This window comes from Mya arenaria, chromosome 4, assembly GCF_026914265.1.
Source record: "Mya arenaria isolate MELC-2E11 chromosome 4, ASM2691426v1".
Classification (NCBI taxonomy): Eukaryota; Metazoa; Mollusca; class Bivalvia; order Myida; family Myidae; genus Mya; species Mya arenaria.
Genome location: NC_069125.1, coordinates 1483108 through 1502285, shown reverse-complemented (window position 1 = coordinate 1502285; position 19178 = coordinate 1483108). Strand labels below are relative to the sequence as shown.

Here is a 19178-nt window from a genome sequence, read left to right as displayed (position 1 = left end):
AATTGTCATCATCATTAAGATCATTTGCTTTTACAGTTCAAAAACTCTTTAATGAGGTAAATATAACACAAATTATATGAAAAAAGATAAAAAGATAAATAATGTGCTTTGCTTCAACCTGTTATAAGGAAACGTTTCAAGAAATCATGGTACGGTGTCTATTTAAGTTTCACAAGTTAATAATGTTTTTCACTCGTTGTTAAATTTATTAAAAAATGATTAAGTCAATTTAATTAGGGTTGTAAAGGTTTATTACTTAATGTAGATAATCATGCTGGTCTAGTTTAATGAAAATGCAGGTTATATCAAATTATGCCCGCCATTAAATTGTCTGAATATCCATCAATGCAAATCTTTCTTATTTACAACAGACCATGTAAACAATTGGCGGATTAAATCCTTTCAAAAGTAAATTTAACATTGGGCCAATTTGTCAAAGTTTACAATGTTCTTAACATCACATTGTTGTTAACATTGAAATTTTTACTTTACTGGAAGTTTATTGGATAAACCTGTTAACTGCAGTATTTCTAGCAAGATTTGAAAGTGTTTCAAGTGTACATGTTTTATGCAAATATATGAGCACAAAAAGTTGTTAACTAAAACAAAGTTCTGAACAATCAGCTTAATCTAGCAATAACACACCATGAAGATGAAAACTGATACATGCGTATAATAATGTCGTCTTCTTTTTCAGAGATTACATGGAACGTCTGGGTGAAGACAAGCGACATCAACAACGCGGGAACCGATGCCAATGTCCGCATCTGTCTCTATGGAAAGAAGGGAAAGTCGGAGGAAATCCAACTTGACAATAAGGGGGATGACTTTGAGAAGGGGCAGGTCGACCATTTCAAGGCTCATATTGAGGAGATTGGGACGCCATACAAACTCCGCGTGTATCATGATAACACCGGACGGGCAGCCGGCTGGCATCTGGATAGGGTAGGCTGGATTTACACACATATCAAGGGCAGATTCAGGATTATAACATGTTTGAGGAGGTGGAATTTAGGGGGCGGAACCTTTTGACTTTCGCCCCCTCCTCTTTGGGGGGGGGGGCATTTGGTACGCCCCCCCTGAATCCCTTAGTGCATGCATATTTTTTTTGATAAATGCAGAAATTCACACTTCACTTTGCTGTGCAATTGAATGGTAACTCATATCAAAAGGTCAAGGATGGTTAAGGCCAAGGCTAATGAAATAAAAGTTGGGTGAAATATTGTCAGGGAATGTTAGATATGGTTAAAAACAATCACACTTGCCTGTATTACAGATTGACATGGAGATAGTGGGAGCGAAGGAGAAGTATGCGTTTGAATGTAACCGCTGGCTGGCAGATGATGAAGATGACTTCTCGATCGTACGAGAGCTTCCTGCACAGGGACCTGGCATTAAAAACCCACTACCATGTAAGACCACTTTTATTGTTATTTTTATTTTTAAAAGTTTGTTCTCCTTTTGCATTTTAGAGATCTTTTTATTTAGTCAAATCTGCCTTTATTTTGAACTCAACCGTTTTAAGAATTCCATTTTTGATGTCTGTGGCATAGCTGGCATGAAAATATGAGTATTAATTAAAAAGCACATTTGTATCAAGTCCCATAAGTCTGTCTTTAACAATTAATAAGTCATGCCTCTTGATCAAATGAAAAAAAAACACAGAGGGGTGTGGATATCTGCTGCCTGTGCTCTGAACAGCAAGAGTAAGATTTAATCAAAGCAGCAAGATGTAGCGCTACTGTTTTAAGCAATTTATGAATGATTTGAAAAATATTTCCCTTGTCATATTTTTTCTTAAAAACTGAAACATAGAAAAACACAGGTTATATAACTCTGTTCTCTTTTGTTTCAGTGGAGAAATACAAGGTCCAGGTGTTTACAGGAAGCAAGAGCATGGCGGGAACAAACGCCAATGTATATGTCAACATATTCGGGGAACGGGGAGATACCGGTGTCAGGTTCCTAAAAAAGTCACAAAATATGGACAAATTTGAAAAGGGAAAGGTAGGTCAAAGTATTTTAATTTCATTTTTTATTATGAGCAAAATATGCACACGGTATCTTGAATTATTATATATCTTTTCAACTTTAATGAGAAATAATTTGATAAAAATGTGAACCTCATTACTGTTTAACTTTTCTGTGAATAAGTAAGACTGAAAAGTGAAGAATACTTAAGATATTATTCAACAAACTTTTTGAAATTGAAATCGTTTTAAAAAAAATTGTATACAAATATGGTTTCTTCAAGGTATTAGAATCTTTTTCTGTTTGCTCTAAAACAATAAGGCTTAACAACATAAGTCAATTGATGTTAGATGTCCTGACAAAAGGTATTTAAAAAGTCATGTACAAATGTCTTAAGCAGTCATCTCCCTTGCCAAGCAGAGCAGATCTCTGCTACCTGATGCTCAGTAAATAGCTTGATTTCAGCTATTGACTGTACAAATTGAATTTATTTTATATATCTCATTGCCATATTGTTTTGTGTAAATCTTTCCAATATTGAATAGTGAAAATATTCTTGGAATACAAATACAAGTATTTTGAGAATTTGAATGCAGTCATGGGACTTTGATCATGATCACATGATATGAGTGACAGCAATGATGTCAGTACAGCAAAGGGAAGTAACTAATGGATCAAGTTTGCACATGTACATACAGATGCATTATTTGATGTGACATAAAATGTAACATAACATACAAAATGATAAATAAATGGTTCTATTTCAGATGGATGAATTTGTGCTTGAGGCTGTATCAGTTCTTAAGCTGACAAAGATACGTATCGGCCATGATGGGAAGGGAGTTGGTGCAGGCTGGTATCTTGATAAGGTCGTTGTTTCACAGATAGGAGAGACAAAATACGACCAGGAGTTTGTATGTCAGAGGTGAGATGGGTTATATGCTTTGTTAAAGAGTTTTGTTATAGAAAAACTCATTTCATTTTTTTTGTCTGGTTAATGGAAAATGTCATGTCACAAATGTTGTTAAACATTAAAGATTTTACCTGAACCTTGTTAAAAAACTTACATAGTATTACATATATTATTTTAACATTTTTATTTGCTCGTTCATACAACGGGGCATATTAAAGTTTCACTTGTTGCGTACGGCGTTGTTTGGCATCCTGTTTGTTTTCTGATCCTTATCTTGAAAAGCCTTTGTCCAATCATCACTAAATTTTGTCAGAATGTATAAGGGCAAAAATATCTTAGACAAGTTCGATAAGCAGGCATATCGCTTGATCGAGTCACTGAGAGTAATTGCCCTTTAACTATAGAAATTACCTAAAAGCGGTCTTTTTTTCCGATCTATTACTTAAGAAGCCTTTGTCCAATCATCACCAAATTTTGTCGGAATGTGTTTGAACATAATATCTCAGACAATTTTCAAATAAACAATATCCATTGAGTCGCTGGAGAGTTATCACCCTTTAATTATAGAAATTACCTAAAATCAGTTTTGTCTGACCAAAAGTTTTAGAAGCGATATCTTGACTTTAACATGCATATTTTTTTCCCGTCAGATGGCTAGCAGAGGATATGGATGATGGTTTAATTGAGCGGGAAATTACGGCATCAGGAGCGCAGATGTTAGCTAGTAAGTAGGATAAGTAAATTAGTTTCGGAAGTAACACCAAAAGAGGCGGCAGATGTAATATTATAGATACGTTGAAGATTCCATTTGTTTGTGTATATAACATTCAATGATAATAATAATATAAATAAATGTGTGTGTTTGTTTTGTACATGATGACATGTATCTATTTGTTGTTTCAATATACCCCGGTAACCCACTGTGTGTGAACTATAGACATGTTACTTGTATGAATATAAAAAAGATAAACATGAGAGAAGAAGAGATAACTGAAATTACATTTCGAAAGCATGTTTAAATCCAAAACGTGTTCATTTAATTGGTTAAACTCAAAATGTGTACATCTTTGGTTAATCTGAAAACATGTTCATCTTTAGTTAAACTCAAAATGTGTTTATCTTTGGTAAAACTCAAATTGTGTCCATCTATGGTTAAGCTCAAATTGTGTTCATCTTTGGTTGAACTTAAAACATGTTCATCTTTAGTTAATCACAAATCATGTTCATCTTTATCACAAATCATGTTCATCTTTGGTAAAAATCAAATGGTTTTTATCTTTAGTTAGACTCAAAACATGTTTATCTTTGGTTAAACTCAAAATGCGTTCATCTTAGGTCAAACTCAAAATGCATTCAGCTTTGGTGAAACTCAAAACATGTTTATATAATCTTTACTTTTTTTGATGTTTTTATTTGCAGATGACTGTAAGTTGTTCTTTAAAAAATTTCAGTGAATTATGGTGGCTGATTTATGTCATTTCATCTCTTTATTGTGTCAGAACCATAAAAAACAAAACATAATATTTGCATCCTTCTGATATAGTATAACAAAGCGAAACGATGGTAAATGAAATAAATCAGCCCCAATAGTGAATTGCATGCATTAGGTTGAATAGTCTCTTATGATAATAATTGGTCTTCGCATAAGATTGGTTATTTTTTATGTTCAGAAAATAAGCATTTTTGCATGACAGAGATGGGATTTCGTATTTTTAACATGCAGATCTCTGCAGAAATCCCAAAGGTTTGTGCCACAATGAGCCATATCAGAATAATATTTGAATAGATAATGATGAAAGAGGTATTTTAGAAAGGAACTATTAATTTAAGATAATGTTTTTACTGTGATTTGAAATATTCCAACAAAATTGCTTTGAAACCTTTACATAACAACATTTCTAGAAAACTTTTTGACATTGATTCCAAGTTACTGCTCATTGTATCGTTGACTTCAGTTAACAAGTACGCCTATGCCATTTGGTGAAATATATAATAACAGCATTTAAGACGTCAAAATATTCTCAAATTTATGCTCAAGGTATGCAAGAAAAATCATACATGTAGGTAGGGACAATTGAAAACTCCCATCCTTTGTCACGCTGTGCGAATGTTTGGTCTGCCTAGCAGTCACGTGAAAGATACATACCATATATTTTGAAGACCAGTGAAAACAATTGTCATTTAAAAGGAAACACTCAACAGATTCCTTTTAGAAATTTAAGTATGGCATACACAGATTGCTAACAAGTTGATATCATAAGGGACTTTAAAGAACAACAAAGAAATATTGTTAAATGGTAGAAATTCACAGCATGATTTGATAATGCTTCAGCCTGTAGATTTGTGTAAAAGTATTTTCAGTTGGAAGGAATGGCATGAAGAAATGAGGCATGGTTGTATACAAATTAATGTGCTTATTTTTGGGTTCCGTTGCCTAGATACCATAATAATGTTCTGTTGTTGTACTGTCTGAACTGTTTGTTTTTACAATGATTGTGCTCATCTGTTTTGTGTTATTTCTCTCCATTATAAATCTACAGTCATGAATGTCTTTTTTGGTTATAAAAGTGAATACAGCATCACTTAAAGATGTTTGGAGACTTAAGGTGTCTGAGCCACAAATATGTCTATTTTGGATGGCTGGTGACACCCATTTTATATTGTAAACATTTGAAGGGTTTGATGTGGTGAAAAAAGATTTTTGTTTCCGCAGAAAATAATATATCAAACAAGGTTTTATAAACTTTCAAAAAAATGCAAAAGATCATTCTTACAATATATCTGATTTTAGTTGAAATAGATAGCAAATATACAACCTGAAATAAGTTTATGTATAATGTAATGTAACATTATGTTGGACATTAATTTGGACATTTATTAGCTCGACTATTCGAAGAATAGGTGGGCTATACTACTCGCCCCAGCGTCGGCGTCCGGTTAAAGTTTTAGGGCAAGTTGGCATTATCACTTTTAAGTCCAATACCTTTCATTCAATTGAGTTAATACTTCACACAGTTGTTCAGGGCCATCACATGATGAGGTTAGATAACTCCTTATTATTCTTTACACAGATTATGGCCCCTGATTGACTATGAAACTTAGGTTAAAGTTTTAGGACAGGTTGGGATATTTATAAATAACTTCAATACCATTTGTTCAATTAACTTAATACTTCACACAGTTGTTCAGGACCATCACACAATGAGGTTACATAACTCCATATTATCCTTAACCCTTTAGCGCATGTAAACGAGATAGGCCGACATAGCTCATTAGCAGATGTAAACGCATCTGGCCGACCCTAAACACTACTGGATGTAAACGCATCTCCCGCATATTTCAATAGGGTCATTTCAATACTTCAATATTGCATCTTTCTTTTTGTAAACAATATCCCGGATGTTTATAAAGCTAAATATTAACCTTTTGTGTATTGATTTTCCCTCGAAAATGTCGTCTGCTAAAACTTAAAGGTTATTATTTATATTGCCAATCACAGGTGTGAGATCCTACTGTGACGCAATAAAACCTCGAGGAATGGCAATACTGTACAGTATGGAATTTCCCCCAAAACATTGATGCGTAAATCATTGAATATATTATGTCAGTTTAATTTACCATTGAAATTAATAAAGATAATAATTATTTGAAGATATTATTTTGTGTTACAAACAATAGAAACAATAAGTAGCTGAGAAAATGATGAGTAAATTTTCTGCTGAGCTCATCGATGGCCAGCATGGTTCCGGTCGTAAAATAGGTCAAGTAAACAACATTTGTGCAAGCGTTTGATGATTTAGCTCTTTTTTTTCATTACTTGGAAAACATTTATCGGCTTTCTTTTTGTAAAGAATTTTATGAGGGGGTAATAAAGTTAAACAGACGCTCTGGGCTGGATCTCTCAGCTGGATGACACCGGATATTCCTGCCACATTTCTGTGTATTATACACAAGAACATCAATTGTCGGCTTTTTAATCCAGATGGGTCTTTTTTATGATAGGGGTAATACAATTTAGATCGATCCCAGCATATTATTACCCTTTGATTTAATGCAATTATGACATTTCAAAGAAATGTAACAATTCCATCTTGGAAATGCATTCACAGATGAAATAAAATAATTTTATATTTCATCATTGACACCATTTATTAGATAATTTAATTACCTATAAAAAATGTATTCACATAAAAAAGATTTGAAAACAATTATTTGGAGTAATATTGATTTTAAGGTCATACCGCTGTATTCATTTGCTCATTTTCGAATATCCTGAAAAGTACCTATACAGATAAGGACTGCTTATCAGTAAGATGGCTATTGACTGGGAGGTGTAATCTGGCCACTTGTCTATGTGCAAAAGGGTTAATAAAAGTTATTGCCCCTGATTGACTTAGGTTAAAGTTTTAGGGCAGGTTAAAGTTTTAGGGCAAGTTAGGATTTTCACTTAACACTCCAATACCATTCATTCAATTTACTTAATACTTCACACATGTGTTCAGAGCCATCACATAATGAGGTTAGATAACTCCATATTATCTTTTATACAAATTATGGCCCCTGATTGACTATGGAACTAAGGTTAAAGTTTTAGGGCAGGTTGGGATATTTATTAATAAATTTAAAGTTTTAGGCAAGTAAAAGTTAAGGGCAAGTTGGGATTTTAATAAAAAAAACTTCTATACTTTTCATTCAATGCACTTAATAAAATTCAAAATTATTAACAACCATCTTACAACAAGAAACATAACTCCATTATAACCCTAAATACAAATGATGTCCCTTGATTTTTTTTTTTTTTTTTTTAAATTTCTTTTGACAGGCACATTTTTACATTCTTAACCAGTTTTTTACCAAGGGAAAACAAGGAGGGCTATACTATATGGCCCTTGAAATTTTATTATTATTATTTATTTTTTTTTAAATATATTTTAATTTCTTTTGAAAGGCATATTTGTATATTCTTTACCACATTTTCATAATGGGAAATCAAGTTATTTGAATGACTTATGTCATTTTTCGGGTGGTGGGAGGGCAGCATCAAAGACACTTTATGTATTGAATAATTTTAGTTAGGTTTGACATAAATAGACCAAACTTGGTAATATTACATTGTTACTGTATTTACTTCTAAGTCAAAGCGGCGAAGTCGAGCGCGCTGTCTTACGACAGCTCTTGTTTTATGTATAGGTTTAACTCAGCCATCAAACACAGCAAAGATTTTCTCTTCATTGCCATCTTTTATCGGTTGATTAGCAAGTTATTATTGTAAACACGGAATAAACTACAAATAACGATATCTCATCAAGGGAGACCACCTAGTTTTGGATAAGCCCTCTGCCTTGCAAATGATACCATAATTATAACCAGACCCCAAAATTTAACATTTTATCAGAGGGCGATCTTATTTGTGGGCCAGATTCCTTCAATGATTTTACAGTTATGCTCATAAACTATATTGTTATAAAAATCATGTTTGCCTGGGTTTCAAGGTAATGTTGCCTGTGCTGTTTTATTTGCCTGCTTGTTGATTTAGCATGATGACTGAGCATACTTCATTTCAAATTGAAATATTGAATATGTTCAAAAGCATTTTATGTAGGAATCTTGATTTAGGCTCAGCATGTTTTTTAATGTTGCAAATAGATTGTGAATGTGTCAGGTTATTTTCTGATTTAATCAATTTTATAATGAATAATTCAGATTAGTATTATATTTAACGCTTTCTAATTAATTTTAGATTGCTTTAATTATTCCAAAATAAATCTTCAAACAGGAACATGATTATTTCAATATCATAAATTATTTTTGATTGTAAAAATATAATGTGTTTTATTTTTAATGTAACATTTTTGTGAACATTAAAATACATAAGTATTAGCAATAAACATTCCTAATGTGTTGAAAGTAAGGATGGCAACGAGTAGTAAAACTAATACTCGAGTACTGGGACAATCGTTCGATCGAGTACTCGGGTACTCGATTACTCGGAAAAATTGATTATGTGTTCGCAAAGACAAGATTGTGTATACGTGTATCTTTAATGACGTATATTGTGCGTTGGTCGTATTATTGGTCATTAATTTTTCACCTTAAAAGTAAACTTTCATTACGTATTTTAACAAAAAATAATATAAAAAGAAAACAAATGTTGTTTCAGGCTTTTTATTTGTCTTATTCATTTCATTTTATACAAGTTTGCACTGCAGAAATGAACAACAATCAGAATTACAATGAACAAAAATTAATAGCATACATAAAAATAGTGAACAAAATTCAGTACAAAGTTCAGTTGTTCAGTTGTTTACTCTACAATTTTATTTTTTTTAAATGATAGTTTTTCCTACTGTGTAATTGTTGTTTACCTCATTAATATTCATAATTCTTGATTTAAAATATCAACCAATCAATTGGGATAATCATTGCAAAAATAGTTAAAATACACCAATTAAGAAGTCAATTCTCGATACACTTTTGCTCGTTAGCGTCCATTGTTTGGTGAATGGTCTCTAATTGGTATACAATAGAATTGTATAGGTGAAAGTACCGTTATCAAAACTTCGCTAATTGACATCAGTGCTAATTTGAAATAGGGGTCCTTTGTTGACAGTTTGCAACTATCACAACAACTGTCAACTAATTGATTGAGGTCAATTGTGTACACAGCGGGGATTGGAGGGACCTTAAATTGTCCTCTTGGCAACAATCCAGATCTGATATTTTGTCTGTAAATCGTGTATTTGGTGATTTTTATAGATTTTTTCAATTTTTTTCCCGAGTACTCGAGTACTCGTTGCCATCCCTAGTTGAAAGGTAGGCGTGTTGTGTGGCTATGAATTCAGAAAATAATATGTATAGCCGAGGTATTAAAACATTTGTGCGAGAGACAATTGTATGCTTAAGATAATTACATGTGTAATATGAAAAGAATTTTGAAGTTTGCCTAAGAGCTGCACTCTCACAGATTGATTGTTTTGGCAACTTTTATCATTTTTGTCTTGGAATGAGCCAATTTTTGCGTTTATGTTTGGAAACCAGTGATAAAAGATTGCTTACAAAAGATCAGATTTCAGTATTCATATTTACTTTTGAAAATTGATGTTTTATGTCTAAAACCGTTCATAACGCTTTAAGAAATAAGATTTTTTTGGCAGTTTTCCAAATAATTGAGATCTGTTCTTTAGTTTGTTATCTTAAAAAACTGGATTGAAGGCCTTGATGCAAAAATTAACTGATTTTGAGACAAAAAAAAAAGAAAAAAAGTCAATACTGTCAATCTGTGAGAATGCAGCTTTAATATCATACATTCATCCTCCCTATTTTAGCAACGTCCTACCATGTGCACATAAAGACAGGCGATGTGTCCAGCGCAGGAACAGATGCAAATGTGTACCTTATTGTCTACGGAGAAAAGGGGGACACGGGACAACTCATGCTACGACAGTCAAACAATCGCAACAAGTTTGAACGTGGGAAAACAGATATTTTTAAGCTTGAAGCAACCAACATTGGAAAGGTTCGTAAAAGATCGTGAAGTCATAAGTTTTGTTGCAATCTTTGCCTGCTTTAACTAGGGATTGAAAATCAAACAAAAAACAGTACCCTTTTTAATCAATTATCAAAAAAAAAATTGCAGGGGCACTCAATGAATTATTGATTTCATATTAAAAAATATTATTATTTTAATGGAACAAAATGTTATATGACATTTATCTTAGTATATTATACAAACAAAATTTTAGATCACTATAAGGATTCCCTAATTTGTTTTAAAAGACTGAAAGCTTTTTATCAAAATGTTTTGGTTAAGTGAAGTTATGAATGAAAGAAACTATTTTATTATGAGTGTTAATTGATTTTTGAAAATTAAATTTACTGTCACCAATTTTTTTAAGCAAACAGTACCTGATCTATGTTTAATCCCTTGTAATATAAAAAAAAATATTTCTTAATATCATTCCAATTACATCCAAAAGTATTCTGAACATTGTTTCTGTATAAATTCAATTATTTCCCTTATTTTGTTTAAAAACTTTTATGAATACTTATTCTAAACCTCATTCAAATATATTCCATAGTCTAGAAATATATTCCATAGTCTAGAAATATATTCCATAGTCTAGAAATATATTCCGTAGTCTAGAAATATATTCCATAGACCTAAAACATTATTTTTATACACATGTTTATTTACCAAATTTCACAGATCAAGCGAATCAAGATTGGTCATGACGGTGCCAACCTGGGCGCCGGCTGGTTCCTTGATGAGGTCAAGATCATGGTTCCCAGTCGCGGAGAGCAATACTTGTTCGCATGTCATCGCTGGCTCGCGTCTGATGAGCATGACAGCCAGCTGGAAGTGGAGATGTTTCCAGCTGATGTTAGTGCCATGGAGAAAAGTGAGCTATATTCTTTAGAGGTTTTTTTTGGCTTGTCTTCTTAAAAAAAAAGAAAAGGTAGTGCTATTGTGACAGCCTTGGTGTTGCTGGAGGCAGCTGAAGGCAGCTGCAGCAGGGTTGTACAAAAACATCAATCTTGGCCATTATTCGGAACACCTTGGTGATTTTTCATCGAAGACAACCTCTGATGTATATGGATGGTTTACAATGTCAGAAATCTTTACATTTAACTATGCTGAAAGTAGATTGCATAGTAATTTCAATTTAGCAGTTAAACTTTATGACTTCGCTGTTGGTAATCTTAATTATTTAAGCAGTAATACACTTCACTGGCAATCAATTTAAACTTAGGTGTACAAAATACACGTTACGAGGATGATTCAATTGAGAATGGCTGAGGAGTTTCTAATGCTTGGCCATAACTCCAAAAACATTCAAGATATTCAAATCAAACTTGGTAAAAATGGTTTTAGAGTCAAAATGCATTTGCAGAGTAAGGCACAAAACTCTAGCTTTGACAATCATAGAGTCATTGCCCTTGTTTGCCTGGAAAAACAAGAACATCAGAACATTAGGTTTTGCTTCATCATGCACTTGTTATGAAATAACGTAACAATTTTAAAGATTGTATTCCTCTTTTGTTTAGCTTATAAGAAGAACTGAAACTTTATGTATACATTGAGGAATGCTTGCATGATTTTATTAGTTGATAATTGGATTAATTAATTGTAAAATCTATCAAACCTTTGATTTAGTCCATTTAATGAATTGTTTATGATGAACTTCCATACATTTCAGCCATTCCTTATGAAGTCACAATCTGGACTGGTGACAAGAAAAATGCTGGAACCGATGCCAACGTCTTCCTACAGTTGTACGGAACAGATGGGAAAACTGAGGAGTGCAACTTGCGGAACAAGACAGACAACTTCGAACAGGGCATGTGCGATAAATTCAAGGTACAATAGAGGCAGTTTATTAGCAAATCTGTTGTTGTTTTGTCCAAGCCTAAAATGCATTTTTGGTTGTTGATTTGATTCAAGCTGTGCAAACAAGGGTACTGGTAGTCATCATTTCTGCACTAGCTCTAGTATTTATGTCTTTTGGCTATTATATATATTTGTGTCAATCAAACATTAGCAAGTTTTTAAGATGGAAACAAAGTTAGGGAAAAGTAATTTCATAATAAATTTATTGTTTTATCCAAGGGGTCCTTTGTTTTTGCTGAAGGGACAGCATCAGAAGAGACAGTGGTGGGATACAAGGAAGTCTGGGAGCAATACCCTAGCTCTTTTCAAAGAGCCCCTTGGTTTTTAAACATGTTTGACGTAAAGCAATGATTTAAGAAATATGAGCTTCTCTCTTTAGGCTTGTAATAATATTGTTTTTTTCCACAGATTGAGAGGGCAGACATTGGAAAAATACAGAAGGTCAGGATCGGGCATGATGGCAAGGGAATGTTTGCTGGATGGTTCTTAGAAAAGGTACAGTTATAGTTAAAATTGTTGATGATTCCTTTGTTAAACAGTATTGTGCTTCAATAGTTGTGATATGATAAATGTACTATTTCTAGTTTATATTTGCATAAACAATTGCAATGATTTTGCAGTGACCAAATTGTTCGTGCATATCCCAGCAGTTACTTCCCTTTGTCATACAGTAGCCACTACTAGCAGGCATGTCATGTGAAAATAATCAAATTATGTGACATCGATCACTCGAAAAGTTAACATTAAGATATCCAAAATCTAAATCTTCATTATCAATTATATATAGAATCCCACGAACACGTAATTGTTTTATTTAACCTTTTGTCTCTTAACTTTTTGGCATTACGCCTTCATCAATTATTATTTTTTTGAACTTTGTAAATGTTATTTAAGGGAACTTTAATAAAATTTCAAGGGTTATCACTGTGTGGGAGATTGCAAAATTGTATTAAAGCATGCATTCACTTGGCTACAAAAATGTTTTTTATTATTTAACTTGCTTTAAAATTAGTGTTTTTGAAAAGCTTGTTTTGTTTAAACTTTGACTGTGGAAAGTATGGGAAACATAATAAATTCATAAAAAATTGGTTGTTCTATTGATAAGAAATATTTTATCCTTGCTTGATTAAATTTTAATCTATAAGATTCATAATACATTTCCCAAAGTAACTTTTAAGAAGAGGTAATTTCATGAAATAAATAATGTGTTTTAAACCTTTTCTGTCTCACAGATGTTGATTCAGCGACGCCCTCGTAAAGGAACGAAGAAGTTCCATCAACGTCCCCGATCAGCCTCATCTCGCGATCGTGATAATGATAGACGAGATGACAGACGGTCGCCTAGAATGAGTCGTGCCGAGTCACGCATGGGCAATCTCTCTGACTCCGATGATTCAGATATCAGCAGCGTGTCACAGTCACGAAGACTGCAGCGAAGAATGAAGTCTCCGAAACAAAACCTCAGAACAGTAAGATTATATTCTGGTTATTTCTACCATCAAATAAACCCATTTTCATAATTGATAACATATTATCAATGAAATAATTTACCTGGTCAACTTTATTATTTACAAAAAATGAGGCTGAAACATCTTGTTATTGGTTTAAGGCAAAATAAAAAAGTTTCTAATGACACTGCCAAAATACCCATAGAAGAAACTACTACCAATTGTTTTCTCCCATGAAAAAAAATATAATGGTCGGAAAGAATATGGCTGGCAGATAAAAAAAAATAAGGTAATTGTGAAAAAACATTATATGAGAGTGGATATAAGCTTGAGTGGGTATTTGAAGTACATAGCATTATTACTAATAAAAAGATGATTCTTTTAACCTTTAAAATTAAAATACAATTTATTATTTCATTCATGTCTGATTTTAATTAATTTTTCTGTCAGGTTCGTGAGGAGGAGGATGTTTACGATGGAGATGAAACAGAGGATTATTGGTTCTTAGTGAATCGCTGGTTTGCACGCAGTGAAGATGACAAACAGATTGTGCGCGAACTTATCCCGACTGACGAAAATGGACGTCCTCTCAAAGGCGGTCTTGAAGGTATTACGCGGGTGATTCCTACCTAATTTTTAGGGTTTGTATGCCACAAGGTATCAAAACTTTCTTAATTTAATGTCTGGTGATGGTCCGATGATCGTTTATAACCGAAAAATGATTGGTTAGGTCTGAAATTGGTGACAATCAATTGATTTTTGTCATAATTGATCATTGATTCAGTCGGCAAGTTTATTCTTTCCTCTTGTAAGTTGCGTTCAGCTAATTTCAGCCATTTATTTTTTTGAGTTCATTTATTAATTCGCAAGTGTTCAGTTGTTTTTGTTAACAATAATATGGCTGAAACCAGCAACAACAATAATCAATAATGACTGACATTTTCGTTTTATCAGAACTTGAATACAAAGTGCGCGTTTTCACTGGCGATGTTTCTGGGGCTGGAACAGACTCAAACGTGTTCCTTAGCCTCCATGGCGACAAGGGCGATACAGGTGAACGGGAACTCAAAGACTCCTCAACAAACATGAACAAATTTGAAAGAAATCAGGTAAATTATCAGGCTTTGGAGCATTTGAGTTTGTTAACAGTAGTTTTCAAACTGATAGTTTCTGTGTAGGTGAAAATATGTAAATCTCTAGCTCTATCAAGCATTTGTAATTCTCTAGCTCTACAGAGCACTTGTTATTCTCTAGCTCTAAAGAGCTTTTGTAATTCTGCATTTCCACAGAGCTGATTTAATTCTGTACCTCTACAGGGCTTTTGTCATAATTCTGTATCTCAACAGAGCTTATGTAATTCTGTAGCTCCTCAGAGCTAACGTAAATCTGTTATCTCTACTAGCCTTTGTAATTGTGAAGATCTACAGAGCTTATGTTATTGTGTTGTAAACTTTTTTGCTCAAAAATAAAGCTCGTCTTTATACACTGGTATTTATTGTATAATATATGAGATATATATCAAAATATTAAATTCAGTAATCTAAGAATGTTTAAAACTTCAAGCTTACATGTATTGTCGCTGCAGTTGTTTTTGAGTAATATATTTAAGCCCAATATTTCTGGCCTTTTTGAAGCTCAATGTTGCAATGTTTTTGCATACAATTACAATGACTTTATAATTTCTTGTTGAATATGATAATTACTTTTTACATTGTATTGTACATGTGTTCTACACCAAGTAATATTATTACCAGGGTTTCAATTATTTTGAGCGGAATCAGGTACAGTTTAACGTCATTACTACATTGTGATTTGCATGATCAGAACTTAATGTCTTGCATGAGTTAAAGTTGCACTCTCACAGATTTACCGTTTTATGTAAAGAAAAATGCATAAAATTTTGATCATGAATATGAAAACCTGTGATCTGAATTTCTGTCGGCAGTCGTAGACAAAAATAAAAAAAGATGTCAAAATGTTCTGTGATAGTGCAGCTTTTAAATAAAATTTTGCCTTGAAGATAGGATACAATATGTTGAAATTATAGCCTGTAATATATTAGTGCTTAACCTGCCTATGTTGCTATAGACGTAAATTAATAATATTTTTAAGATAAATTCAGTTATGATTTTTCCCATGTAATAAGAGTAATGCATTTCTTATGCATGGGATTTACTTTGCTTAACTTAGCCCTCCTTTTAGGAGTTCAATGAATATTTTTATTTGGGTTGAGCAAGGTTTTCAAAGGGCTGCGGGCGTTGCGGGGGCTGCGGGCGCTGCAGGAATGGGCTTAGGTGCTTAGGGATAAAAGGGCACATTGTGTCTGGCCTCGAAGAACACAATATTATAAATTTGATATAAAATGCTGGACATAGTGTTTAATTGAAATAATTTAAGGTTTTACCTATCAATTATGGGAAATTTGTAAAGATTTTGTGGAGGATTACAAAACAAAAGAATATTTTCATAGTAAAAAAGCTATTCAATTTTGTAAAGGCAGAAGTGTTCACATGCTGCTCTCCATGAAAGCAGAATGGTGTTACAAAAATGTTGGGCGCATCACCCTTCATAAATTGTCTACTCTAGCTCAAACCTTTATTGTATGATACTGAAAATCCTTTAATAAAGAACTGTTATATTTGCAAAGCAATGCATGTAGTATTTGTTAAAGCAACTGTGCACCAGATGATCATTTTGCAAGAAAAAAAGAAAAATGTCAAAAACTGTCATAAACATGGTATTAATGCGTACATTGCATTGAAACTTACTAACTGAAGTACCGCATAGTTTACAATTTATTTAAATTTAGCAGTTATTTTGTATTTTTCCATTACAAAATATTACTGGGTATGTCTACCTAGTAGAATTCATTCCTTATGTGTTATTAGCTAGTCGGTGTTATCACGTGATATTACCAAGTTAGGTGTATAGCTTAATTATGTCACCAGATTAGAGTAAGCTGTCATAGCTAAGTGGATATGATGCTGGACTGCAATTTTGGTGTCACGGGTTCGAACCCGGTGTTCGACACAATTTTATTTTTACATTTTGGTACTTTTTTTTACAATTATGATATCAAAGCGTAACACATTCTATTAAATAATTGTCCTGAGATTCGTTACACAATAAATCTTTTTTTGGTGCCAATCTGTTGTACAGTCCCTTTAAGAACTAAAAAAAATAGAAAACTAGTAAACAACCCTGCATGAAGGATGAAACATGGTTAAACAAAAGTAATAAACATTATAAACCTTACTGTACATAAAGGCTTTGTTGGTAGAAATATATGTGCAGGCTTACCAAATTTATAAGCAGTAAATTCTTTAGAGTAAGTGAAATTTACAAGCAGTTTAGGTTATTATAGAGAACAACTTACAAGCAGTTTTGGTTAATTTGCTTTATATTTGAGTAAATTTACGAGTGGTTTAGGTTCTAAAGAACAATTTAGAAGCAATTTAGGTTATAGAAAACATTTCACAAGCATTTAGGTTGTAGAAAACAATTTACAAGCAGTTTAGGTTAAATCTGCTTTATGATAGAGTTAATTATTGGTAAATGCTGTCTTGCAGGCTTAAACATATAGAACTATGTTGCTTGCAATCAAAGCTTGGTATTGTGTAGCATTGATGTCTCCCCTGTATTCTTTTCACAATGGTAGTTTTAAATAAAAAGATGTAATGAATTCAAAACATGATTTAATTGGTGACTGATTCAATTGTTAAAGAAATGAGTATCTTTGATATGTACATATTTTGATAGGCTGGTGAAGGAATGGTTGGTATCGAATGAATGTCTTAAATGAACACTGTTTTGCCATTCACCTCGGCTGGTATTTACAATACAGTTTAAGTCATTTACTAACTTATGCCATTTTTTCTAAAGTAAGTATCTCTTTGGTGATATGATTAAATAACTTCATAATATCTAAAATGCATTATTTTCATTAATTGTATGAAAAATACATAATTCTACATTAAAAACACTATTAAACTTTCATTTAAATTTCTGACTATGATTTTTTGGGGAAATAAATTTTTGTTAAGACATGACTTAAGATGTATTATGAATATGTGCCCAGACTTGTAATTTGAAAACAAAAGGCACAACTAATTGATTCACGTCCCGTATGCATTTTTCAAATGGCCCTTATACAACATGTATGTCTTTGAAAGTGGTATATGAGTTTTTTTCACAATACATGGATTTATATATGATGCTACAAGTCACTGAGATTGCCTGATTTGCACAGCATGATTCCAATGTCTTTGTTTATTCCAGCAATATTACATTAGTGAGTACCATAAATCACTGTGTATAGGAGGCTATAATATTAAGAACACAGGCAAAACAATGTAGGAAAAATCAGGAGAAAAAACTTGATACCACTTATATATATATAGGACGCAGTGGAAAAATGTCAAAATTGGAAGCCATCAATTTTATTGAATCGTGAAAATGGCCTACCTAGGTTATTGAATAGTACAGCACATGTACATGAATGATAAAATATATTGAAATAACAATCGTATAGATCACATAATGTTTATTCTCTCTATCTAAGCAACCTCGGCTTGAAATGGATTTTGGAAAAAAATGTCACAAGCCTAATTCTATATTAGACCCAAGCCTTTTATTTATGGGAATTCTGGAGGAAAAACGTGCGTCTTATATACAGTGATTTACAGTAAATCATCCACATGGAGTAGAAAAGACAAACAAAACCCAATATTCTTTGTAACACATTCATAATGGTCCCTGATTATGTTGCTAATAAATAGTTCTTCAGCCAAGATTTTGCTTACAATAACCAAACAAAATAATATTAAACACTTTGATTTTCATCCTTTATACATTTAAATAATCCATCTCTTTTACCAAATTTCAGGAGGATGTCTTTATAGTGAAGGCAATAGAACTTGGCAAGCTTGTGAAACTGAAGATTCGTCATGACAACAAGAATATGGGGAGCGCCTGGTTCCTTGACCGTGTCGAAGTTGATGATCCAAAAATGAACAAAACGTAGGTTAATTAATATGCCATGCAATACATCCAAAGAATTTGTATCAACCATAATTCAATCCAGACAATTAGACCTCTTTGCCATCAAACATGCATACTTTGTCTATCCTCAGGTTGAAAAATAACGCATGTTTGTCAAGGGTGGTATTAAATAGTATCAAAGCATTTATTGTATTTAACACTGTGAAAAGCCTAATTAAAATATTCTATGTAGCTTTTCAGGCAATCATTAAGTACAATGGAAGGCTTTACCATTTAGAATTTCCCCTTTAGCGGGTGTTTAAAGATCTGCCTTACTGTCACTCATCCGATACACACTTCCTGTGTCAGATGTTGCGTAGTCAATGTATCAGCCAATGAGGTTGTATTCTAAGTCAGTTAGATGACCTAAGGTAAATTCTTAATGATTAAGAAGGGCCTGTTCGCTATGCTGACTCTG

General features: G+C 32.8%; 1 protein-coding gene across 1 annotated transcript in view; it reads left to right on the top strand.

Moving 5' to 3' along the window:
- Positions 1-19178, top strand: part of LOC128232289 (lipoxygenase homology domain-containing protein 1-like) — a 98978-nt gene that overhangs the window by 59097 nt on the left and 20703 nt on the right. The window contains exons 19-31 of the mRNA XM_052945769.1: positions 698-945; positions 1277-1412; positions 1856-2007; positions 2739-2896; positions 3535-3608; positions 10210-10400; positions 11091-11283; positions 12082-12242; positions 12681-12767; positions 13505-13741; positions 14171-14327; positions 14675-14829; positions 18606-18739. Coding sequence (XP_052801729.1) covers positions 698-945; positions 1277-1412; positions 1856-2007; positions 2739-2896; positions 3535-3608; positions 10210-10400; positions 11091-11283; positions 12082-12242; positions 12681-12767; positions 13505-13741; positions 14171-14327; positions 14675-14829; positions 18606-18739 — 2083 coding nt within the window. The remainder of the gene's footprint in view (positions 1-697; positions 946-1276; positions 1413-1855; positions 2008-2738; positions 2897-3534; positions 3609-10209; positions 10401-11090; positions 11284-12081; positions 12243-12680; positions 12768-13504; positions 13742-14170; positions 14328-14674; positions 14830-18605; positions 18740-19178) is intronic.